Here is a 26,209-nt window from a genome sequence, read left to right as displayed (position 1 = left end):
ACCAAGTTAGAGGCTCATAACACCTGATTTCAAAAGTTATTATAAAATTACAGTGATTAAGACAGTGTGGTATTGGAATGAGGACAGACAGATAAGTGGATCAGAATAGAGAGCCCAGAAATAGAGTAACATATACATGGCCAATTGATTTTTAATGAAAGTGGCAAGGCAATTTCATGGGGAGAAGAAGCCTTTTCAACAAATGGTGCTAAAATAAGTGGAAAGACACGGGGAAAAATGACTTGGTCATTTTGACTGAGGACTCTTACCTTATACCATATACAAAAACTAGTTTTAGATACATCCTAGACCTAAACCTAAGAAGCTAAAACTATAAAGCTTCTAGAAGAAAAATAGAAGAATATCTTTGCCACCTTGAAGAAGGCAAAAATTTGAGAGGGCACACAAAGCACTATACATAAAAGAAAAAAAATGATACATTGGACTTCATCAAAATTAAAAACTTCTATTCATCTAAAGATACCGTTAAGAAAATGCGAAACAAAAAAAAAAAGAAGCAACAGTCTTGGAGAAAATATTCACAGTATGTATATATGACAAATGCTTAAATCCAGAATATGTATATAAAGAATTTCTTTAAATCAGCATCTGCAATCTTTTTCTTTAAAGGGCCATATAGTAGATATTTTAGGCTTTGTGCACATTATCATCTCAGTAGCCACTAGTACTTAACTCTGCCAGTGTAGGGCAAAGGCAGCCATAGAAAATACATAAAGAAATGGATTGTGCTGTGCTCCAATAAAGCTTCATGTACAAAAACAGATGGTGGGCTGAATTTGGCTGATCCTTACTGTAAATCAATAACAAAAAGTCAAACAACCCAATAAAACCAGGCAAAAGACTTGAACAGACACTTTTCAAAAGAAGATAAACGAAGAGCCAATAGGTACATGAAAAGATGCTTAACATTGTTAGCCATCAGGAAAATGCAAATTGAAAATACCATGAGCTATCACCACATGCTTACTAGAAGGGCTCCCATTTGAAAGGTGAACCGTATCAAGTGCTGGTGAGGAGGTGGAACAGCTAGAAGTCTCAGCCATTGCTGGTGGGATATAAATGCTGCAGCCACTTCGGAAAAAGTTTGGTGCTTCCTATAAAGCTAAGCATACACTTTCCATATGACCCAACAATTCCACTTTTAGGTAGTTACTTGGAGAAATGAAAATGTATGTCCGTAAAAAGACATATACGAATGTTGCTAGCAGCTTTTTAAAAATTATGATGATGATACATCTTTTTTTAACTGAAGTACAGTTGATTTACAGTGTTTCAGGTGTACAGCAAAGTGGTTCAGTTATATACACATATATATGTATGTATATATATATTATTTTTCAGATTTCTTTTCCATTATAGGTTCTTACAAGATATTGAACATAGTTCCCTGTGCTATACAGTAGGTCCTTGATAGCAGCTTTATTTTTAATAGCTAAAAACTGTGAACAACTCAAATGGCAATCAACAGGAAACTAGACAAACAAGTGGTAGTATATTCATACAGTGAAATAGTACTCAGCAGTTAAAGGAATGATCTGCTGATACATGTGACAGCTGAGTGTAAGAAGCTGGACACAGAAGAGTGCATACTATGTGATTCCATTTAAATGGGATTAGACAAGAGTCAAAACTAATGTTTAGTTATAGAAATCAGATTAATAGTTCCTGTAAAGGCATGGAGATGATTGGAAGGGGGCATGAGGGAACTTTCTGGGGTAAAAAAGCTGTCTGCACCTTGAAAGGGCCGGTGGTTACATTGACATATGTATTTGTCAAAAGCCACTAACTGTATGTTTAAGATCTGTACATTTCACTATATGTAAATTTTACCTCAGTAAAAATAAGAGGAATCTCTTATATTCTAATATGAGCAGAGCTACAAGATGTATTAAGTTTAAAAAAAAGCAAACTATAAAGCAGTATGCAGTATACCACCTTTTCCATAAAAAGGAAATGTCATAAGTGTGACTTATGTGTTTATATACATATAAGTATGTATACGTGTGTGTGTGTATATTTGCTTGTATAATCATTACATCAAACATAACCTATAGGATGTAGTTAGAAAGCTACTCTAGTTTTGTTTCTCTGTCTCTTTAAATTTATTCAGCCAGACTAGTTTTTTCTCTGCGCCTGAATGAAAACACAGTTCCCAAGACTTCTCTGGTTACTATTAGGTAGTAAGGACTCAATCACTTTAAGTGGTAAAAGACACTTTCAATTCAGGAATTAAAATGTTCAGCGCAGTGTGACAGACTTCAAACCTGACCGGAAGTTGAAGTTTCTCCCTCCCCCAGGTTGGGTCAGGAGCAGGGGGACGGCTTGGGTCAGGGGAGGTACAATCCTCTGCTTCTCTCTCCTCTCCTGCTTACTCACCCCTTCCTTTCCCAGCTTGCTAAAATGGGCTTCTGACTTTTGGGGTTGGCACACCAAAAGTGAAGAGAAGACAGAAGGAGCCAGGAGCATTTTTACTTGACTAGTACTGATTCTAGGATGAGTCTTCTGGGCTTGGGAGATGTTCCAGACAGCTTTCTCCATGAAGCACTTTTCGGGTTATTTGGAAAGTTCCACCAATGGGCTTTCTCACCAGCAGTGCCCCTTACATGGTCGAGTGCACCTCTGCTCTGGCTGATCATTTCCCCATTCCTCTGGTCGGGCCTTCCCCTTTCCCGAGGCACTGAGCAGCTACCCACAGCTTCTTTCCGCTAAGGTCCCCACAGTCGTCCATGTGGCCGTCCTGGACACCAGCCCCACCCCGTTCTCAGGACTCAGACCTTAACCCATGGGTTAAGGTCTGTAGAGCCTCTGAATTTTCCAGGAAACACTTCTCATCTGATTTAGGAGTAGTATCCCTCACCCTAAGGGACAGCGATATAGTCACATGGCAGTTCTCTCTCTCAAAACAAGAACAAAACCATCTCTTTAGAATTGCTCTTGTACATGAGTCTATGCACTTGCCAACACCTGTACACAGTCAACTGTACCCAAATAAAAAATACAATCAACCAAGGTATCAGGAGATCTCAGGATAAAATGTAGACTACAGCAAATGAATTTAACTTATTATAAATGTATGACATAACCTAACTGAAGGGGGTAGAGAGAAAAGGAGCTGGCCTAAGTAACTTTGGGAAATAACCCTGTGACTACATACTGTAAGCTAAAGCCAAAAAAAAAAAAAAAACACCAAAAAATTTAAAATACTGTACATAAACACTGCGCTCTAGTTGGTAAATTTGTTTCTCACGGGGCACTATTTAGCAATTTTGAAGCAACGTACTAGGGTTGATGATAAAGTAAATATCCATGAGTCCATACTTATATAAATAAATGACTAATTAAGTAAATAAATAAATGGGAGAAAGGGGATAGATCTTTACAGAGGATCTCAGATAATGTGTGTAGATATTCCTCCTCCAGGAGGTGGAACTTAGTTTCCCTCTTCTTGAGAGCAGGCTGGATTTAGTGAATCACTTCTAAAGAACACAGTGTAGAAAGAGAAAAATAGTCACATTCCAGTGGAGAAAACTGGCAGGTACCAACCACGTTAACTAAGTGATTTCGGGCAACTTCAGCAGTGGTGTCATGTTGCTGTTGTGTCCCCTGATGTGATCCTCTGAGAATAGCTCTTCGCCTCTGTGGTTTTCTTCCTATAAACCCATAACTGCAGCCTAATCATGAGAAAATGTGAGGGTCATTCTATAGCTTGAAGGACATTTTATAAGATACCTGACCATGAATCTTCAAAAGTGTCAAGGTTATGAGAAATAGGGAAAAACTAAGAAACTGTCACAGACCAAGAGAGACACAACAAATAAATGCATCGTGGTATCCTAGAACAGAAAAAGGAATTGGTGGAAAATGGTGACTTCCAAATAAAGACTGTGGTTTAGTTAATAGTGTAGCACCAATGTTGATTTCTTAATTTTCACAAATGTACTGTGGTTATGTCGGATGTTAACATTAGGTGCAGGTGAGTGAATGTACATGGGAACTCTCTGTACCATGTTTGCAATTTTTCAGTAACACTAAAGTTATTCCAAAATTAAAAGTTTATTTTATAAAATGCTCTTCTAATCTCCAACTTCCAACACTCTTATATTCAGTGTGGGTGAAGGATTTAAGAGAATAACCAGTTTTCTCCTACCTCTCTTTTGACAAGCCCTGCTTGGTGGCGTCTGGCATCTCATTTGGGGATATAATTTTTATTATCTTTGAGCCTCAGCAGCAGACTCCTGTTTAAATTTCCTATCATGTTCATGTATGCTAAAAATGTCTCTAGAATGATATACAAGAAACCAAAACAAGGGTCGCCTGTGAGGAAATGTACTTCCGTGGCTCAAGGAGAAGAAAGTGCAGTTTCTCACAGTTTATCCTATTGTACCTTTTGGAATCTGAGCTGTGTGAATGTATCACACTTGCAAAATTTTTAATTTAAAAAAAAAACAACGGCTCGGTTGTATTACTCTTCTCTTAAATCACGGTTCAGTGACTCGGGAACTCTTATATACTGTTGTGACTCCTCAGAAAGATCCTTCCGTATGTTCTGTGTTGAGCTTCACTGAGGTTTCAGAAGCCATTTTGCCTTCATGGCAATGCGATGTTGGTGACTGCCTAATGTTTTAGCAACTTGTCAGATAATTTGGCACTTCTTGGGTCAGGATTATTTCCACTGTTTGGGGCCCACAGAAGGAAAGAAGAGCAGGATGTTATGAAGGTATGCGTGGCCTCATTAAGATTCATTAGGATGAACGTTCCTGGGCCTTTTTCCATTTCAGGAAGGGCCCCAAAAGAGGTCAGCTTTCTCATCTACCCAAGGCAGTGATCAATCACAGCTTCATTCATACATTTATCACTCATTTATTAAGCACTCACTCTGTTTGTAGCAAAACTCTCAAGGCTTTTACGTCTTCTTAAAGAGGATAGAAATAAAGCTGGTGGTTTCATTAGTACAGCTTCTGATTGAGCCAGTCCTTATCTCTAACAGTTCCTAAAAGAAATGTGATTCTTGTGTTGGAGTTGGTAGTTTGTTATCCAGGAAGGGCCAAGACATGAGAGTCAGCAATGTCACTCCCCAACATTAGGTTTCTGGTGTCTATGGGCCTCCATAATCAGTTTCCCATCCAGGCATCAGCTGAATACTGTGGCAGCACAGATGCCTGGCTTTCTAAGGTGTAGACTGCAAACAAGATGTTAAACTTCTTTTTATTACTGTGGATCTTATACATTTTGGTTGCTGAGAATTTTAAATAAACATCTTTTTTTAAAATAAGTAATTAAGTAAACATCTTTGCCACTTATTCTTTTATTTTTAGCAAGTCTTTTCCCTTGTTTAATCGATGCATCCCTCAAACGCCTGAGTGTTATTCCCTGTTTGCGTCTGTTTTGATCAATGATGTTGACGCCCTCCATCGAATTCTAAGTGGAATAATGTCAGGAAGAGACACAATCCTCGGTCTCTGTATCCTCGCCTTCGGTAATTTTCAATTAATTTTATTTCAGTGACTACTTATACCAAAGTTTCTAGCACTTATGTATGTTGTACAATGGAAATTAGCCTCTTGACTTCAAGATACAACTTCACTTCATATATCTTCTTTGTAGTTATTTTCAGTGTTTCAGGTTCCAGTGGAGGAGGGGGCAGTAAGATTGGGGAAAGGCCAGCTGGCTCTCTGCCCAGAGGCCTCACTAGGTGGGGCTGCCTTAGAGAGTGACCACGTTCCAGGGCCTGCTCCTCAGCTCTGCATAAGGATGGATGTGCAGAGCAGATTGCCACTTTGTGAACTGGCCATGATAAGTACCAGGAACGCATGTCCTCTGGCCTGTGTGCCCTCTTCCCCTAGGCAAGCCCGATCACAAGGCTGCTTGGCGAGCAAGGGAAGGCGGTGTGTGCATCATGTTAAATAGCATCAGAGGGCATTGGCCTGATGTATCCAGCTCCTCCTAGGAGCAGGCCTACTGGGTTGTAGGAGGGTCAAGGTCTTGAGCCAGATCATGCCTTTTCCAGCCTTTCTGGAAGCAGCCCCCAGCCACTCGTGACCGTTTGACTTCCCATTTGCTGTTTCAGCTCGATGAGCCCCTTAAGAGTCGGCCTTCTCTTTGAACGAATTAGTGCTGTCTGCTGCTGTAGGCAATAGTAGTGGCCTCTTATTTACCCCGTTATTTACAGCGGCTGCCTCCCAACCTTGGGAGGTTGAAAGAAACTCTTTGATCAGCCATTAACATAATTTTGCCAGTTTACAAATTGAGTTTTCCATAATTTCATTACCCAAAGGTTACTAATTCCTGAATGCTTGGGGATGCTTAACTAGCCACCATTATGTAACTTCCAGACTTCTTATGACCCAGATGTGCCAGACATCGTGCTTGCTGTTAACACATTAAACCTCATCAGAACCCTATCACCGTTTGTAGGAGAGGAAGCTGAGGCTTAGAGAGGTCTGAGGTTTGGCCAAGCAGAGGTGCAGAGCTGAGACTCAGCCCAGACCTATCTGATTCTAAACCCATGTTCTTAACCACTACACCCAGATATCTATATGTAATCTTGAATTCTTGTTTAGAAAAAAAAAGTAATGTAGTATTTATAAATTCACTGAAGTACTGAGAGTAAATTCATAGGCTTAAAAACCCCCAAATTGGAAACTGATGTGCAGATTTTTATACATACATCTTATAATCATAAATTTTTCATTTTTAAAGGCATTCCTCTTTCATACTTAATGAGAGTATCTGAGAACACAAAATTGGAACTTTAGATAAGTTATGAAATCAAAAGGGTTAAGTTTGATAAAAAATTTTAGATGGTTCATTTGGACTTAAAAGAAAAAAAAAAAGTTTAGGGTATTTGGGAATAACACCTGCTTTAAAAGAAATTTTTTTTAATTCAGAAAGAATGCTAGCACTTTCAGGAAGTGGCACTGTCACAGACCTAACTTGTGTATGCTTCAGAGAGCGGCCTGGGTGTGTCTTGTTCTTTTGTTTGGTAGATGTCCAGGATATTTAGAGATTGCAGGAAGTCCTCAGCCCTCACTCCTTTGGAAGGTTTAGGCATTCCAGCCCCATCATCATCCCCCTCATGCCTTGGTGGTTGTTAGAATTTATACGTTTTGCTTAATTTTCTAGCCTTGTCTTTGGCCATGATGATCACCTTCCGATTCATCACCACCCTTCTGGTTCACATTTTCATTGCACTGATTGTTTTGGGATTGCTGTGTAAGTATTTCCACTTGATTGATTTCTTCTTGATTAAATGAAAAGCCTTTCCATGAAGTGTAGAACTTAAAAGCTGGCATTTCTGAGCCACATGGGGTCTTAGAGAGTCTCTCGTCCAACTCCCTCATGTTACATAGAGGAGACTCGGGCCCAGAGAGGACAGGGAGGGCCACAGGATTGCTTCTGTCTCGCAGAAAACAGCAAAGTTCCTGCCCAGCCTTCTGTCTCTTCTGCACTGTGCCGCCTCTCAGATGAGCCGGCCAGGTGAGTGGTACTGGTTTCCACACCATTAAAAGTCAGTTCCAGTGCCTGTTGGAAGCCCTTTAAAGCAGAGGTCCCCAACCCCCAGTCCGAGGCCTGTTAGGACCCGGGCTACACAGCAGGCGGTGAGCGGCGGGCGATTGAGCGAAGCTTCATCTGCCGCTCTCCATCCCCCACCCCGTCGCTCGCATTACGGCCTGAACCATCCCCCCACCCCCCACCCTGTGCGTGGAAAAAGTGTCTTCCACGAAACCGGTCCCTGGTGCCGAAAAGGTTGGGGACCGTTGCTTTAAAGGATGTCTTCTGAATTTTCACATCACCCATTGACACGTGGGTACCCACACTGTCATGCAGAGGCTCCGGCCAATCTGAAGAGACGCAGGCCCTGAGCTGGGGCAGGGTCCCGGAGACCCTGCCCGGTGCCCACTGTTTTCCTTTTCAGTGCTGGATCCTGGATCCATCCAGAAGTTGTCGGGGAAGAAGGTCCGAGGGGCAGAGGCATGCAGGGAGCTCAAGGCAGCAGCTGTTTCCGAACTAGTATAAGATATTTTAATTTTTAATAATTAGCATGACCAAATAAATAAATAATTGGCATGACCGTAGGTGTTTCATCCCCTAAACAATCAGTTCTGCAGATCACAGGTGCCCAGCGTGCAGGCGCTGGAGGACACGCACTGTGGCTTGTGAGGGTACCTTCCCCACCTACGGCTAGTAAAGACGACTGTGACCTCCCTGTCGTCACTGTGGATGCGGTGCAGGTGGCACTTAGTACCTAAATGCAGAGCATTTGCAATGTCGGGGCACCCGCCCAGTTTTGTAGGTGCCAAGCCAATATCCAGGCTGCCCCTGGAATTGTCACCCGCAGAGCTCATTTGGAAATTTTAGACTTTAGACTCTAATATTGTTCCTCTCACCATCCCCGTCGGTGTAGTTTCCTCCCTGCTCACACCCAGCCCCACCCATGGGCTAGGCTGACAGGACACATCTGTGTTCCGGAGTCACCTCCCTGCATCTCCCAGAGACAGGCAGTCACCCCAGGTCTGGCAGGTCCTCAGCTGGCCCCATCCAGCTGCTTCAGAGGGCCGGTCATTGCCTGCAAAGCCCCAGGGATTTGGGACCCACTGCCTGAGCAGGGCCGCCTGGTGTGAAGGGAGGGGCCGGTGGTTAGCTCATGGCATACGCGATGAGTTCTGCTGGTGTTTTGCTTTGCAGTTGTCTGTGGTGTCTTATGGTGGCTGTATTATGACTATACTAATGACCTCAGCACAGAATTGGACACAGAAAGGGAGAATATGAAGTGCTTGCTGGGGTTTGCTGTTGTGTCTACAGTTATCACGGTAAGAAGCACCCTTCCAGCAGTAGATCACGTAGCCGGCCAGAACTCTGAAATCCAAATAATTAGATTTTAACCAAAAACAACGAGCACTTGTTTTTCTTTCACTGCAGAATGTATATACATGTTAGTGTAGTGAGTGTACATACGTGTCTAGTGCCTTTGTGTTTTATTTGCGATACCTACGTAGGAATGCATTGCAGCCTTCAAAAAGATGAGTAAACGCTCTGACTTCGTTCCAGGTCACTTCCGCCATCTCAGAGGTTGGTTCGTTCCCCTTGCTGACTCATTACCCTTGCACACAGTAGAACCGCTTTCACCCACAGGCGGCTATAGGGTGGACGCTGCAGCGTGGAGAGGGAGACAGACATACAACAGCTCCCATTTCCTGGTTTGCGGAGAGTCGCCACCGCTCTAGCCAGTGGATGCTCCGCTCTCAAGGCTGTGACAGCTCGCACTGCCCTTGAACACAGAGAGCCCTTTGTTTCCAGACGTGCGGCTGCTAGGCTAAGTTGGTTTGAGAGAACCGCCGCCTCCTTGGTGAATTCCCTAGTTGAGAGCCGGCAAACAGAGAACATTGAGCCTGGAGATACTGGTTGTTGGGGGAGGGTGGTTGGCAACTGAAAATCATTCTGGTCCCTCCCCTGGTGCTGATAGCAGTTCTGGAATCACAGGACCCCGGAGAGGGTCGGCAACTGATTTCAGGTGGCCCACGGGCATCCTTTAGTGTGTGGCTTGCTAACCGTTTCATGGAGGCCTGGCAGCCGGGGTTTCCACACGCCCATTAAATCTTTCAGCAAGGGCAGATTCTCTCACCAGCTCAGCTCTCTCCTCTAAGGGAATCCTTCGGTTCTCACGTTTGGCACAGGCTTGCCGTTTTCTCCTTTCTAGTGAGGTGTCAGGTTTGTGTTTGTCACGAGAACTGCACCTCAGTGAGCAAGTATCCGATAAAGCAAAGCTCCTGGTTTGTCCTGGGACCAGGCCCGTAGCTGAGCCAGGGCGTGTGCAGGAGGCTGGAGAAGAAAGGCCCCCATGCACCCCAGGCGGCGTGCTGGGGTCTTGGGCACTAGGGGCAGGGAGGAGCAGGGCTGGGAGCCGGGAGAACTTGCTTCGCCCCCTTCCCCCACCCCCAGCCCTCCACAGGGCTCCCTTTGTCTTCACACACTGAACCATTAATGGCCGCCAGATGCCAGGGTCGGGGGAATGCTCTTCACCGAGGGTCAGCCTAGGGAAGGGGTAGGCTGTGAGAGCAGAGCGAGGAAGCGCCCCACGGCTCGCACACCGTTCATTTAACACGTGTGTCACTGCTGCTCAGTCTCTACCAAGGACTGGGTGCTGGCGCGCTTGTTCTCATAAGAGCCCTAGCTTCTCTGTCACCATCACCATTTACTGAGCGCCTGTTATGCCCAGGGCCCTGCACTAAGCAATGCACCTGGCAGGACAAAGCACAAAGATAACACATGCCCCACGATGATGTGAATTACAGGGCTAGCAACGCCATGACGTGGTACACGGGGAGAGAGGGCGGCCTATGAGGGGGGCTGCCTAGGAATATTATTTCAGTGGTTTCAGTAAAACCACTAGCAGCGATGCAGACAATGGGATGAACGGCATCGAATGCTCACCTCAGTGTGTCAGCCTAGGGGCACAGGCTGAGGTGCAGCAGTTTGCAGCTTAGAGCCCAGAAGGGTGACGTTGAGGCTTGACCCCTGCGGTGAGTCAGCTCTGCTGTCCACCCCGCCCAGCCCGCACCCCTGGCATCATCCCCAGTGGGTAATGCTGATCTCCCTTGAGACTGGGGAAGTGACAGGTTAGAGTTAACTCATCACTTGTGGTCAATATCCTGGTGTACTTTGAATGTGACGGGAGCATTTTATACATATATATGTATATATAATACAATTGAAAAACACACGCATTGAAACACACACATTTTACCATTCCACTCAGGAGCTAGAAGCCAAGTTTATTTGCCTAAAGATTGTATCATTTTGCCTCATTAGAATTTTTAGTAAAAAACGACAACAACAAAAAATGTCCCTCTCCCTTGTTGATTGTGCTAGGCATTGAGGACACAGAGATGGAAATTCCTACTGTCTCCTCCAGGCATCTTCCCTGGCTCCTCAGGCCAGTCCCCACAGCTACGGCAGGAGGCCCTGCTCCCAGCCCCGGGAGCAGTTCTGCACAGTTTATCCCACTGCCCTCTGACTTTCCTCCACTTGATTATGAGGTCCCTAAGGGCAGCAATGCCCAAGGCCAGCTGGAAGAGGAAGGGCATCCTAGGCCAAGGGAGTAGCATGTGAGGGGTCACATAGACAAGAAAGGAACCTGCAGGAAGTTCCCTCGGCAGGAAAGGACCATGCCAGGAAGATCCTGATTTACAGTGATGATGATTTCGATCTTTATCCAGGAGCTTTGGGGAGATGTTGAAGGATTTTGAGCAGGGAGATGATATCCTTGACTCTACCTTTTACAGAGATTCCTTTAGCTTGGGTTGGAGGAGGGATTGAGGCAGGGGTAGGGGGCTAAGGGGATTAAAACAGAAGGTAGTGCGGAGGCTACTGGGGTCTGGATGAGAGACGTTGAGACTTGAGCTGTGGCATCAACGTGGGAATAGAGAGGAGAGGATAGATTGAGAGCTCTATCGGGAAACTGAGTCCGAGGTGACTGAGATTGTGCTGTGCGCTGGGACTGTGCCAGTCCTTGACAGACGGCCCTGCCCTCAAGGAGCATGATGTAATGTGAAATGCAGACAATAAACATCTACAGTAGAGTATATTGAGTGCTACAGTAGGGTAAGTATGGGATAAAATGGAAGCACGCAAGAGAGGAACCTGATTCTTTTCTTGGAGAGTCCAGGAAAATTAGGGCCACTGGAGTAGGGAATACAGGGGAAATAAGTTTTTGTATGAAGATAATGAATTCGGTTCAGGACAAGTTGAGTTTGACACCCTGTAGGACACCCAAGGCCTGGTCAGTAACTGAACTGCTTACTCATCCAGCACCTAGAGAAAGGTGAGGCTGGAGATTTTTTTTTTTAATTGGCTGCAGGATCTTAGTTCCCCAACCAGGGATCGAACCCGTGCCCCCTGCAGTGGAAGCGTGGAGTTCTAACCACTGGACCCTGGAGATTTTTATTTAAAGGTTATCAGCATCTAAGAAGGATTCTAAAACCACAGAGGAGTAGGAGAGACCACCCAAAGGATCCCAAGAAATAGGAACTGAAAAAGTAGAAGGAGAGCCAGAGGAAAGAGCAGTCACAGAAGTCAAAGGAGAAAGTTTTAGGAAAAGAGGAGGGGGACAAGAGATTCACACGCCATGCTGAGGTCAAGCAAGATCTGGAATGTTTCCATGGGATTTGACATTCAGGAGGTCAGATGAGGTGACCTTGGGGAGAGCAGGTTTCAGGAGAGTCTTGGGGTCTGGAGGTTTACAGGCAGCTGAAGGATGAGTGCAGGTATGGACGTGCAGGTGGCTGGTGTGGACCAGTACTTGAAGAAGCTCGCCTGTGAAGGAGATGAGAGATGACGGTGGCTGGGCCGCGGTGTGAGGGTAGAGGGAGGTTGTTTCTTTCATACGATATTTATATACAGGGAGGCCAAAGCCAGCAGAGGAGGAGGCACAGAAGGTTGCTTTGAGGCACAATCACTGTCCTCTTCCCTCATACTTGTGTCCCCTTGACCTTCTGCAGTCCTTCAGCATTCTCTGAGCATCTTGGGTGCTGTGGAGGGAAAAAGAAATAGACAGTTCCCCGACCCCAGAGGACCTTATTCTCGTTTTCTCTCATTCTCTGACCAGATTGCAAGCTCCTTCAGAGCAGGGGCTGTGTCTTGTCCACTGTTGTAGCAGCAGGATCTAGCATAAGTATCAGCACATAGTAGATGCTCAGTTAGTATTTGAGAATATGTCTATTCTATTATAATAAAAGTAGGGAGTAACTATCTTAAAAGAGTTGTTTGCCGAGATGTCAGGAAAATATTAGGGTTTGTTTTCAGCTCTTCTCAGTTCTTCATTATTTTGAATAATTTAACCCCTTTCTCACCAGGCAGTTCTGCTCGTCTTGATTTTTGTCCTCAGAAAGAGAATAAAATTGACAGTTGAACTTCTCCGAGTCACAAATAAAGCCATCAGCAACTCTCCTTTCCTGCTGTTCCAGCCACTGTGGACGTTTGCCATCCTCATTTTCTTCTGGGTCACCTGGATGGCCGTACTCCTGAGCCTGGGAACTGCAGGTAAGGGCAGTGGGAGTGGGGTCCATCACCCTGGAGTCATGCACAGAAGGCCTCACCGTTCTGGAACCATTGGCCTGTTTTTGTAAGGATCAAATTTCCCATGCAGCTAAAGGCATCTGATGGCAACAGTGACGGTGCTTGGGGCTCTGTCATGGGAGAAAAAGCAGGAAATTCTTTTTCCTCTTTTGTATCAGTATGTGAGAAAAAGAACCCAGGAAAGACCCTGTTAAAACGTTGTGCTCAGAAGAACGAGCTTAAGTTTAAAGCAAGTGTGCACAGATGTTCACATTGCTTTGCTCCTGGGAAGACAGTACTGTCCTCCATTCTGCTGTCATATCTATACAGTGGTTTTCCACCAGAGATATTCCTCAGAATCTGCTATGGTGCTGTACTAAAATACAGATGCCTGGGCCCCATCCTCAGAGACTCTGATTCACTCGGTTTGTGGTAGGGTTATATTTTTTTGGATGCCTGTAAGAGAGCAGCCACATTCTAGAACAGTGCTATTCAAAGGGTTGTCTGACACCAGATAAGGAGCTTATGCCAGAATGTATATCCCTCCATCACTTCCTCCGTCAAGAAAGTCTTGCTGTGAAAAAAAAAAAATGTCAGCAGAACGAGACGATAGGCCTAGTGATGCAACTGACCTACCTTCTGGCACAAGCTCCTTATCTCACTGTGGACTAATCACATACAGGGTGAGCCCAGGCCGTTAGTCTATGGCCCCCAGTTTGAGTGTTACTGCTCTAGATCTTCTCTCACTCACTCCTCGATTTGATTTAGTTAAGGCCCAAACTCACACTCTGATGTGAGTACAAAAGAGTAAGTTGCTTTCGGAGACTGTCACCAGGCAGATAAGAACCACAGCAGATGTCAAAGCAACAAGGCTAACATAATTTCTTAATGGTTTATCAAGTTTATTCTATTCCCTGTAGGCTCCAGTTGTATATGTAGGAATAACTACACGTAGTAGATTCTTAGTAGACTAGGTTCTCTTACCTCTCTTCTGGAGTAAACTGACCCCGTGGAGATTACTTCAAGATGGGCAGCCAGCTCTCTGGAGGTCCAAGCCCTTGGAAGCCCATGTTTCCAGCTTAGAGATGCTCTAGGGGCAGTCTCTTCTGTCGGGGGTCTCTGGAAGCTTGCTGAAGGCCTGCAGTGCACTTCCGATAATTATCCAGCAGGGAATCTTGTTCAAACAGGCACAGGACAGTAATCAGTCAGGATGAGGTTTGCGTGAGAGTGACGGAAACCTCAGAACAGTGGCTTAAACAAGATGACAGGTAATTTCTCTCTCATGTAAATGAAGCCCACAGGAGGAGACCCCATGCCAGCATGGGCTGCCAGAGGTCACAGACCCACGCGCCTTTTTTCTTGCTGCACAGCCTACCACTTGCTTCCACCTCATAGCTGAAATAGACACTCGAGTTCCAACCACCCTGTCTTATTCGGGCTGTGAGGAAGGTAGCAGGGAAGTCATGACAACACTTCCACCTACAGCCATTGGCCAAATCCCAGTTACATGGCAACCCTGTGTGCAAGGGGGGACAGGAAATGTCATTTCGTTGGTGGCAGCCATGCACAGCCTAAAAATGAGAGGTTCTGTGAATTGCAGGGCAGTTGGAAGTCTTAACTAGGGCAACACTGAACAAGCATCTTCCAGCTCATTTCCTTGACGTGGTCTTAGTCCTGGCGGAAAGGGAAGCAATGGCCTCAGTGCCTGCAGTAAAGCAAGCATTTGTTGAAAATTTCCCAAATTCTAAGCTCGGCACTAGGTGCTTTCTTATGTTCTCTCCTTTAAGTGTCGCAACCCCCTTTTGATGCCTGTGTTGTTATGTTCAAGTTACAGGCAAGAAAACTGAGGTTCTGAGAAAGCAATTTGCTGAAGGAACAGCTAGAAAGTGTGATGGCTCTTACTGACGCCAGAGCTCTAGAACAGAACCTGTGCGCTTTCCACTACCTCGCATGTCCCTTGTGTCTGGGATACAAAGCTAGGAGATCAAATTAGACCTCCTCAGGTTTTTCTGTTCAAGTTGAAGCAGTATTGTGACCACAGCAGCTGGCTGGTGAATGCAGGCCTGTAATGTGGTGTTTGGGACCTGCGGCCAGAGGGCAACATGACAGGGTCAGAGGCTAAAGCCAGATCAGGCTGGGAGTGAGGTGTGGCAGGAGGTGGCAGGGCTTGACGCTCTGGTGGTGGACTGTGGCGCTGGGCCCTCGCCCTAGAGAACCGCAGAGGAGAGGTGAGGCCTCGGGAAGTACAGCTCAGGACCGGGGAGGGACCTTCCTAATCCAGCCTCCAGGGCACAGCTGCCCGCCCCGCTGTCCTTATGGGTTGTGAGTCTGGGTGAAGGGAATTGTCTCTGTGGTTAAACCCTCAATGATTTGGAGCAGGACACGTTCTTTCGTTCTTTAATGCACAGACGTTAGGTGAGCGCTGGGGGGACGAGGCCCTGGCAAGGCACTGGGGAAGAGTGGTGGCCTCTCCCCACGGTGAGGATGGCAAAGGCTGATGAACATTGCAAGAGAAGAAATTTGGGGAGCTATGGAGCGGCACAGTGGGGCTCTAACCCCCTCTGTGAGTCAGGGAAGGCTTCTCAGAGGATGGGCTGGAAATTACCAGAAGATCGGAAAGTATGGAGAGAGGCAGAGGGGATTTAGTGGGGTCATGTCCAAGCACAGGAGGGAACCTGCTCACAGGGGACAAGGCGAGAGCTGGTCCTGAGAGTTGGGGATGCAGTCGGAGAGGAACACGCCCCAAGGCCAACTCGGGGTGAGGTGCTAGCAGGGCTCTCCTTCAGTTCCCCCACTTCGTCCCCAGCTGGGCCCAGGGCCTGGGGACATTACACAGCCTCAGCCCAGGACCGAGAGGAGGGGCAGGGAGAGAGTGGGCTGCTCTGTAGGGCCGAAGGCAGCACATCAGAGGGTCACATATTAAAGCCCAGCCCTTCTCTATCTGTGGAAGGAGCAAAATGAGCACAAGGGAGAGGAGTTGAAGGACAGAAAAGGAAACCGGGTGCCCAGGACCTACCATAGGGGTCTGTGGGCAGGTGGATGTTCGGCTTCGCAGGAGAGGGTGTCGCACAGAGTGACTGCCTTCCCCCCTTCCCCGGGGCTGGGCGTCATAGAAACCAGATCCGCTGTCCCCTTAGGCCACCTGCCTCTCCTTTCCACTCACCTGTGGGCCGACCCAGGTGCACAGAACTCCCTTTGACTTCAAAGGCCTTTTCATGCAGTGCCAGGACGATGGGCTCTGGGCCTGGGCAGGTCATCTGCTGCTTGTTTTGATCTTCAACAGATGCCCAGGTGATCCGGGTGGTGAGAGATGCCTGCACAGCACCTGACTGTCCCATTTCATGTCCCTCAGGAAGTCCCAGAACGCTCAGGCTCTCTCTTCAGTCTCCACCCAATGTTCCCAATGCTGTGGGGTGTCCTCAGTGGGTAAATACCGTAAGACTTTTATTGTGTCAGATGATTGAATGAGTTAATATTTTAATGTGTAAAAAAGAAAAGAAAATGCAGAAAAAGTGAACTTTAGGTTGATCATTTTTTGCCATTTTTTTGATGAGCTCTTTCTCTAGTGACTGTTAATCAGTCTCTTGACTAGTTGACAGACTCTGGCTTGTTTGAGGATTGTTTCAGTGGAGCATAACGAGGCCCTCAGTAATGACAGCAACTAGTCAGCTGGGACTTGTCTGCCACCAGCAATGTGACAGTGACTACTAAATCCAGTGAAAATAGTAGTTACAGGAAAACGGAAATAACCTTGGGAATCCAGTAGGTGCAGTTGGCAGGTTGGAAAGAGCCCAGTTGATCTGATGACCCCCAGTTACCCTAAGGTGGTTGGGATGCCCCAGAGTCGGAACAGTAGAAGAAAGGGGCCCATTTGGGGAAGGGGGTCTTTCTTTCCCAGTGGTACTGCAGTTAGAAGAGGTCATCGCAGGGATGTGCTCAGCGTGCTTAAAGGCAAAGGACCATGCTTGGAAAGGAGGCAGCAAGGTCGGACAGAGGGTCTCCCATCCAGCGACCTGGGATCCAGGATGGCTCTGGCCTTCCTTGTATGTTAATCCTCTGGGCTTCCTGTTTTCCTTTTTATACAGTGGAAAAATGGTGCTTTCCCCAGGCTGCCTCATAAGGATGTTAGGAGGCTGAAATGGGACCAGAGCTTTGCTCTGCAAATAAGAGACAGTATATGTTCCTTATATTAGGAACTAATGTCAACTAGAGAATGTCTAGTACTAGCTTCAGCTTTGTGGTTTATTCTCTGCTCTGCATAGCATATTTGAGAACACAGTCTAAAAGAAAATTGTCCTTTTTTTAAGTTATCAGAGATCTAGAAGATAATTGAAGTTATTTCACAAAAGTTTCCTAGTGGCCCAGTCCTGTCCTAGGAACAGGAAGAAGGGAGATTGCTCAGGAGAAATTTAAAACAGCTCCTGCTTTTCAGAAGTTTATGGTCCCTGTGGGGAAGTGTGAGGGAAAACAATCTCCATGAACATCTAGGTGCCTTTGCACCTGCTGTGGTCTTTGTCTAGAATCTGCTCCTCTTCCTAACTTTCACCCCAACTTTTTCCCCCAAACTTCATGGAAAACTAGTCATTATTCAAGATTTGTTTTGAGTAATATATTTCTTGGAAAATCTCCTATAAATTGCCCAGGCATACTTAGATATTTCTTCTTCATTTTTCCCTGCATTTTTTATATTCTTCATTCTTTCAACAGATATTCATCAAATGCCTGCTATGTGGCTTGGGTACTGAGATACAGCAGTGAACCAAATAAAGGTACTAGTGAGTGGGGAAAGAGAGCATAAATAAGTAAATAGATTATGTCAGGTAGTGATAAGGCCTATAAAAAACAATAATGCAAGATAATGACTTGTGTGTTGTCTTCCCTCAAGAGAATGAACATCTGGAGGGCCTGGGCTGTGTCTTTTTCTTTCTGTCTCTATGGTCAGTGCACAGCCCTTGAGTGAGTTCAGTAAGTGTGTGCTGAGTCAGTAAGTGAATTCACATCAATGTTGTGTTCAATGAGATGTATACACAGAAAGAACGAGGTGAACCACAGGTGCGCTGTCAGTGAGATTTTCTTCTCTTTTGCCCTAATCCTCGTGCTGTCAGAGCAGAAGCTGAGCCAGCAGGGGGCACAGGCAGGATGGGTGTCAGCAGGACACTGAGCCAGTTTGCTGGAAGAGGCCAAGTGTACAGAATGTGCCAGAATATAGAACCCTTTTAAGTCGGGCCTGCATCCTTTGGGAAATTATCCCAACCAACTGGACTGCCTCCCTTGAGAAACTGCCATTTACATTGATCATTAATATTGATATCCATATCACCTCATTAATATGATATCAATATCACCTCAGTCTTTCAAAATGCTTTAAAGCTTGCTTGTAATACCCAGACTTATAGCTAGCTGCATGATGCATTTCCTCCAGGCTATAATGATGATCTCTAGGAAGACTTCTAGAAAGTTGTCTCGAATCTCTATGATAGGATGTATTACTTGAGGAAGGTTGATTCATTCATTCATACAATCATTCATTCAACAAATATTTATTGAACATTTATTATATCAGACCCTGTTACAGATGCTGGAGATACAGCTCTCCTTCTAGTTTGGAAGCTAGAGGGAGATGATTGGCATTAAATGAGTAAGTGAATTTTATAGCATATTAAAAGTTGATAAGTGGTAAGGAGAAAAATAAAGCAGAGAAGAGTAATAGGAAATGCTTAAGGAGGGGGGTCCAATTTTGAATTTAGTGATTGGGGAGGGCCTTGTTGAGAAGATAATTTGTGAGCAAACATTTGAAGGAGGTGAAGGCAGAGCCATGAGACTATGCAAAGGAAGGGAAAATGTTCTAGGCAAAGGGAACAGCAAGAGGGAGAGGTGCTGGGGACACAGCAAGGAGGCCCATTCAGTGAGAGTGGCCTGATCGAGGGAGAGAATGGTTCAGGTGAGTGTCAGAGAAAGCACAGGCTCAGATCCTGGGGCGTTGTAGGCCATTACTGGAACTTTGTTTCTGAAATGGGAAGTCATTACAGCATTTTAAGCAGCATAGTGGCATGATCTGACTTACATTTTCATGGCAGTGCTCCAGGGAGGAGGTGATGGTGCCTTAGAACAGGGTTGTAATGGTGGACATGGTGTGACATATCAGATTCTGAAGGATTTCCTGATATTAGGTGAAGGGTGTGAAAGAAAGAGGAGTTGGGGATAAAACTGAGGTTTTTTAGCTTGAGCAACTGGAAGATGGGATGGCCATCAACTGAGATGGGACAAGACTTTGGAGCGTTTTCGGGGAAGAGCAGAAGTTCTTTTTTAGTTGTGTTGATTGAGATGCCTTTTAGACGGCTGGATGGAGATGTCAAGTAGGGAGTTAGCTGTTTGAGTCTGAAGTTTCTGGAGAAGGCCAGCTAGAGATCTCATTTGGGAATTGGGGAACACATGAATAGTATTTAAAACCATGAGATTTGAATGAGTATAGATAGAAAAGAAATTCAAGGACTGTGCGTTGGGGCATGTCAATGTTAAGAGGTCTTGGAGATGAGGAAGAATCAGGAAAGGAAACTGAAAGGGAGCAGCCAGTGGGCAGGAGGAGAAAAATGTGCTGTCCTGGAATTGGGGTGAAGGGTTCAATGTGTCAAGTGCTGCTGATAAGTCAGATAAGAACTAAGGATTGACCATTGAAGTTAGCAACATGGAAGTGAAACAAAACAGTTTCAGAGAAGTGTGGGGGAATGGATCACGATTAGAGCAGTTTAAGAGAAAGGCGGAGAAAAAAGAATTGGAAAGAATACGAGACAGTCTTAGAAGTTCGGCTGTAAATAGGAACAGAGAAATAGGAAGGACGCTGGAGGAGGAAAGGGAGTCAAAAAGTAGGGTTTTTTTTTTTTTAAAGATGTGAGGTGATTAAAAATGATTCAGTAGAGAGGAATATTCTGATGAAGCAAGAAAGAGAGGGAAAATTTCTGGAGTGATATCTTCAAGTAGGTGAGAAAGGGGATCTAGTGCAGGGGTTGGCCTTAGGATCACAGACAGTTTATCATATTAAGGGGGTCCGATTATGGACACATGCTGATAAGGGGTAGAGATGGGGGTAGGTGCTAGCAGAGATTTTCCGATTGCTTCAGTTTTCTTAGAGAAACCGGAAGTGAGGCCACTGTCTGAGCATGAGGATGGGAAAAACTCTTAGAGGTTGGAGGAGGAATTATAAACAGTCCAGAAGAAGGGGAGATGAATAAACTAAAGTAGCAAATGTGGTATTCACTCTGATGATATCTTCTTTCTGATTTTTGTGTTTGCCTTTTTCATTTTTTCCCCTAATGGCTAATGTCCAGCATAATTCTAGCATGCAGTATATGCTAAATAAATATTTGCTCATTTCAGACCTGGAATCATATCTACTTATACCTCAACTATAGCTAACCTTATATTGTACTCACTGTTCTAAGCACCTACCTGTTTAATCCTCGTAACAGCTATGTGTATGGCTTTTAGAGCCGTGAGACTAGATGGAATCAACAAGGGAGTGGTATTAGTGTGGTATGAGTGTCCTCAGATTAAAGATGATGAAACAGATTTTAAAAGGTCCCACAACCTCATAACTTGCCTGAGGTTGGTCAGCCATTAGGAGACAGAGCAGAGATGTGAATCTCAGCCTGCGTGACTCTCAAACTGTATAACTACTGCCCTGGAGTTCATCTTGTCTTCCCTCTTCATCTTTACAATAAGAGAACCGAGGCCCAGGTTGCTTATCACAAACGTCAAAGCTGAGATTGGAACCAAGCCCTCTTCCAGTTCAGTGTCCTTTCCACCACCATCCCCCTAGATCAATCTTATCTTGGGATCCAGTTCCCAGGCCCGTTAGCTACACTTAGTGGTAGCTATATTGTAATGGTCCTTAGTAACCAAGCAACTGGTATTTTGATGAGAGGCTCTTGCCTGCACCGACCCAGCCATCCAGGAGAGGGCAGTTCTGTGCGCATAAACACGCCTGCCCCACCCTAAGCTTCTTCCTGAAGCCAGAGCGCCCGATTCTTCAGAGAATGTTTGCTTAAAGCAGTGGTTCTCAAGCAGCAGTTCTGTCCCCCACATGGCATTTGGCAATGTTTGGAGACATTTCGGGTTGTCATAACTGGAGGAGGGGAGGGAAGAAGCTCCTGGCATCTAATGGGTAGAGGCCAAGGAAGCTGCTAAACATCCTACAATGCACAGGACAGGCCTCCATCCCTCCCGCCCCTAACAAAGAATTATCTGACCCCAAATGCCAGTTGCTATGTTGAGAGGTTGAAAAACCCTCCCCTAAAGGAAAACCTTTAAATAGTCTGGTATAATGGAACCAGAAAAATAAATAGATGATGGCTTCAGTAAAGATGTTCAAAAACAAGTAGCCAGTCAAGAATAATTTATGAATTCTGCGTCTGTGAGGAATGCCAAGGGTGTGAACGCCTGCGTGGATCATGATTTATCCCTTTAGCCATTCTCTACTTGCTGACTGTTGCCATCAGTGTGCCAAGCTGGGATGTATGTGAATGTGCCACTGGCAGCACAGGGCAGCCCCAAGGAGAGACGATCCCCCCTTAGCACCCAGGGCCTTTGTACTTACTTGCCTTTTGTCTGTCAAGGAAATCATCCCTCCTGTTCTTTGGAAACGTCATCTACCCCCAAACCATGTGTGATGTTGTAGACCTGTTCTTGCAAACTGTAGTCTGTCCCCGTCACTGGCAACCTTGTGGGGGCATCAGTGTGCATGTTGACTGGCCCCATCACTTCTGCTATTCCAGGAGTGGCTCTCCAAGTCTCCACTCACCTGATCTACCTACACTGGCTTGTTAGTTGTGAGGGGTCACCTCCTTTGGGATTGGGAATGCTTTTCTGAAACACACCCATTTTGGAAAAGCATAAGCATTTATCAGTGCCTTACCTGAACCAGAGATTGCTTCCAAGCCAGAATGAGCCCAGTGTTCAATAAGATATTAACTTCTCTCTGTAAACCAAGCTGCTCCGCTATTTCTCACAATGTGACTCTTGTTCAGCAGAACACAGAGCGTGAGTTACTAAGACCAGCCTTAGTCTGTGGAATTAGTTTGCTCTACAGCATGATTATCTTCTCTCACTTCGTTTGCACAGACCCTATTGTGAATGTCTAAAGACACATGAATTATGAACCTAAAAGCAATTTATAGCTGTGAAAGGAAATATGAAACTATCTTTAAATGTTCTTCAAGTTGTAGGTTTTGCCAAAGACCAAAGTGCCATCTTCTTTCTTACAGTAGTTTATTTAAAATACACAGCAGAGGACATCTAGAAATCAAATGCAGTTGCAGAGCTGGGATTTGGTTTTACTAGATCCAAATGGAATTGAATTGAATTGCAGAGCTAATTCAAAGGCTTCTTTAGATGAGAGCAAATAAAGCAGGGTATAACCAGTGAATGGCAGAGCATTGCTGGGGTTACCTCACTGGCCTCAGTTTAAGACAGTGTTGTGCTCCTGAAATTTAATAATAATAATAAAAATCGTTATCACTTATGTAGCGATATTTCTTTGGGCCAACACTGACCAGGTAATCCCACTCTACTCTCTCTTGAACTACCACCAGCATATGGGTATTACAGATAAGGATACTAAAACTCCAAGAGGCCAAATAACTTGCCCCAGGCTACCCAAAAAGGGGTGAAGCTGAGATTTGAACCTAGAAGGTTAACACTGAGGCCCAGTAGATATTTTAAATGTCCTAGAAGAGTTTGCTCTTGAAATGAAATCTGAAATGAATCCCTTTGAAAAAATGAAGATCCTTGTCTCTTTTATTAAGTCTAAACTTTTGGTGAAGTGAGGTTCTATAACAGAGTCCTAATGGCTTTGTGTGCTTTCATCAACATAAGTTTTGTTTGCATCACTAAGTGTTGTGGTAGAAAAACCATGGGTTTAGAGTCCAGTATGTCCAGGTTTATATTCTCCCTCCACTAGTCATGAGCAATGAGACTTTGCAAAAGTCACTTGACTCTTCCAAACCTCAGTTTTCATATCTGTAAAGTGGGGTGAGTATTAGAGTATAGGTCAAGTGCCTTGCAAATTGCCTACCAATCAGTCATCATAATTATCCCTGTTAATATTATTCATAAGTTAAATGTGTGTTCTCAATTTTTAGTTTTGCTATGAAGATCTTATATTATGGTGGGTATTTCAAACTTTACTTTGGCATCTGTGTTTTGTATAATGCCAAAGCCCAGGTATGAGGAAGCATGGCCTGTTGAACCTTCTTCCATACTTAGGAAAACATAGGTATAAAGCATGTTTGTGTTTTAAACTTTAGGAGCTGCACAGGTTATCGAAGGCGGCCAAGTGGAATATAAGCCTCTTTCAGGCATTCGGTATATGTGGTGGTACCATTTAACTGGCCTCATCTGGACTAGTGAATTCATCCTTGCATGCCAGCAAATGACTATAGCTGGGGCAGTGGTTACATGTTATTTCAACAGGTAGGTCTAGCATGTTATTCCTATTGATTTGTCTATGTGCTTCATGTTGTGTATCTCAAAAGATGTTTTGGAATTTTGACATGACCTCTCAAAAGGGATTGGCAAGAATAAAAGACCAAGCTCAAAATTAGGCAGGATGTTCATTTGGTAGTAAAAAGAAATGTTATATCTTAAATCTGTCACATTTCCAACCTCTTACTTTAAGCTAGAAAACCCAGAAGGAAGCCCAACAGGGAAGTATTTGTACAGCTTAGAATTGAAAGATATCCAAAAGAAAGGGTTGACTTCTCCTGTAAATATCCATTCTTACTGACTTCAAACTTTAAAAACATTACTGATCTATTTGGAGCACACTTCAGTAAATTCTGCAAGCTTCATTTCATCCTCTGCAAAATGAGGAGAATGTTTTCTTGGAAAACAATTTTAAACCCTAAGGGAATTGTACATGACTATAAAATATAATTCATGTTCAGATAGTTAAGTGCTAGTGAATTAATTACTTGCTTCTCTGTTCGCTATGATACTTATTTAAGTGTTTATCCTCCTTTACCTCATCAAAATAATTGAGGACACACACACACACACACACACACACACACATACACATCTCAACCCTTTACCTTTTTTGTGTGTGCTACTCTCCATGAGGCAAAGATAAAGCCACAGTCAAGAAGAACACGGCCAGTAGAATGACAGGGTTGGACTCAGAACAGGAAGTTTACTCCTATGGGGCTGATCCTCCTCTAATCTCTCAGCCTAAATGAGCAGAAAAACATGAGGGTTCATGGGGGTAAGAAAGTCAACCAGGGATGATTCATGCCATTGAGCAATTACCTCCTGATGATAAGGAGTACTGTGGGTTTTATTACAGAGGTGCTGTTGGGAGCCTCCATCATTAGAGAGCCCATAGGATGCACAAAGGGCTGTAGCCCTTGGCATTGAGAACCTTTGAGCCGTTGGAGGGGGTGGTGTGTGCTGCTTACTCCTGAGTAGAGGAGCAGAGATTATTCTAACCAAATTGGCCAGCAGGTCATATCTCTCTGACAGCAGTGATTTTGTGCTATTTTAGTACCACAAAATCAAAGCATTTTCAACGAGAGCTTTTTATTTAACTTCCAGTGAAGTGACTATCTCCCTATGTCTGTGCATTCGGTGGGAGAGGAGGCTGGTTTGAGCCACAAAAACCTAGAGAGGCTCAGGAATCCAAGTGTAAAATGTGCTTCCAAAGATTAGTTAAAGGTCTTCCTAAGGAGCAGTTGGGCCCCAGGGCCCCTCCTTCACACCGGCAGAAGACAAGATGGGAGCTTTGCTCTCTGGAGAAGTCATCAGAGAGGATCTGGACGTGGGGCATCTGGCACAGCTGAGGCTGGGGCAAGGCTCTGCACTGAAAGAAGGGGGAGCAAGTGAAAGTCTAAATACTGAATAGTATTCTACCTACTACCAACCCACACTCCACAGCTTAGCCTCCAGGATGCTGACAGCCAGGTTGATATTTCCTTGGCAGGAGATTATCGGATTCTTCTTTGGAGAAATTGTCTAACCCAAAGAAACGACCTACAGATGGTGCCATGTGGGGGTCCCCCAATGAAATGGCCTGTTTCCCTGACTCTGAACCAGGTCGTGAAACTCACCGGTCAGCAGTCACCCTCATATAGAACCTCTAATTCACTTTTCAGTGCCTCACTCTTAAATGTGAACTGATAACCAGTGATTGTTAAACATTAGAAGAAGCCTCTAGTGAAAGAAAAAGATCAAAATGAACAAAACAAACAAACAGAAAGAACTTAGGGAAAATAGGGGCAATGCAGGCAGCAGAAGAAAACTACAACAACGACAACTATAGTATCCTCAAAAAGAACCAAGAAATGTTGCTTCCATAAAATAAGAATAAAAAAAAAAGAATATTGAGAGAACAAGAAAGACCTCTTTGTAGTTAAAAATATGATTGCGAAGTGATATTTTTCTACTGAGGGATTAAAATATAAAGTTGAAGAACTCTTTCAGAAGGTAGAACAAAAAGATAAAGAGATGCAAAATGGGAGAAAAAGGATAAAAAATCAGAGACTAATTTAGGACACCCAACATCTTACTAATATGAGTTCCAGAAACAGAGAACAAACAAAAAAGAAGGGAAGAAATTATCAAAATTTCCCAGAGCTGGAGGACATGAATAAAGAGAAGATCCCAGAAGCTTTACAGAGAAAAACAGATCACAGGCAAAATATCAAGAACTAGAATGGGTAAAAGACCTATATACTGACTTTGATGAAGGAAATTGAAAATGAAGCAAATAAATGGAAAGATATCCTGTGTTCATGGATTAAAATAATTAATATTGTAAAAAATGTCCATACTACCCAAAGCAATCTACAGATTTAATGCAATCCTGATCAAAATACCCATGACATTTTTCACAGACGTAAAACAAATAATCCTAAAATTTATATGGAACCACAGAAGACCCCGAATAGCCAGAGCAATCTTGAAAAAAAGAACAAAGCTGGAGGTTTCACACTCCCTGACTTCAGACTGTACTACAAAGCTACAGTAATCAAAACTACAAAGCTACAGTGGCATAAAAACAGACACATAGATCAACGGAACAGAATAGAGAGCCCAGAAATAAACTCATGCACTTATGTTCAATTAATTTATGACAAAGGAGGCA

At 44.4% G+C, this 26,209-nt stretch overlaps 1 protein-coding gene across 4 annotated transcripts in view; it reads left to right on the top strand.

Annotated features, from left to right (window-relative positions):
- SLC44A3 (solute carrier family 44 member 3) overlaps window positions 1-26,209 on the top strand; it is an 83,326-nt gene that overhangs the window by 20,322 nt on the left and 36,795 nt on the right. For all 4 annotated transcript variants that reach the window (XM_082477413.1, XM_082477412.1, XM_082477414.1 and 1 more), the window contains exons 6-10: window positions 5,337-5,497; window positions 7,144-7,233; window positions 8,707-8,831; window positions 12,873-13,059; window positions 23,376-23,541. In XM_082477413.1, coding sequence (XP_082333539.1) covers window positions 5,337-5,497; window positions 7,144-7,233; window positions 8,707-8,831; window positions 12,873-13,059; window positions 23,376-23,541 — 729 coding nt within the window. The remainder of the gene's footprint in view (window positions 1-5,336; window positions 5,498-7,143; window positions 7,234-8,706; window positions 8,832-12,872; window positions 13,060-23,375; window positions 23,542-26,209) is intronic.

The sequence above is a fragment of the Balaenoptera physalus genome, assembly GCF_965194825.1.
Source record: "Balaenoptera physalus genome assembly, chromosome: 1".
Lineage (NCBI taxonomy): Eukaryota > Metazoa > Chordata > Mammalia > Artiodactyla > Balaenopteridae > Balaenoptera > Balaenoptera physalus.
The sequence above is the reverse complement of the archived record's forward strand: the minus strand, read 5'-3'. Positions and strand labels throughout refer to the sequence as shown.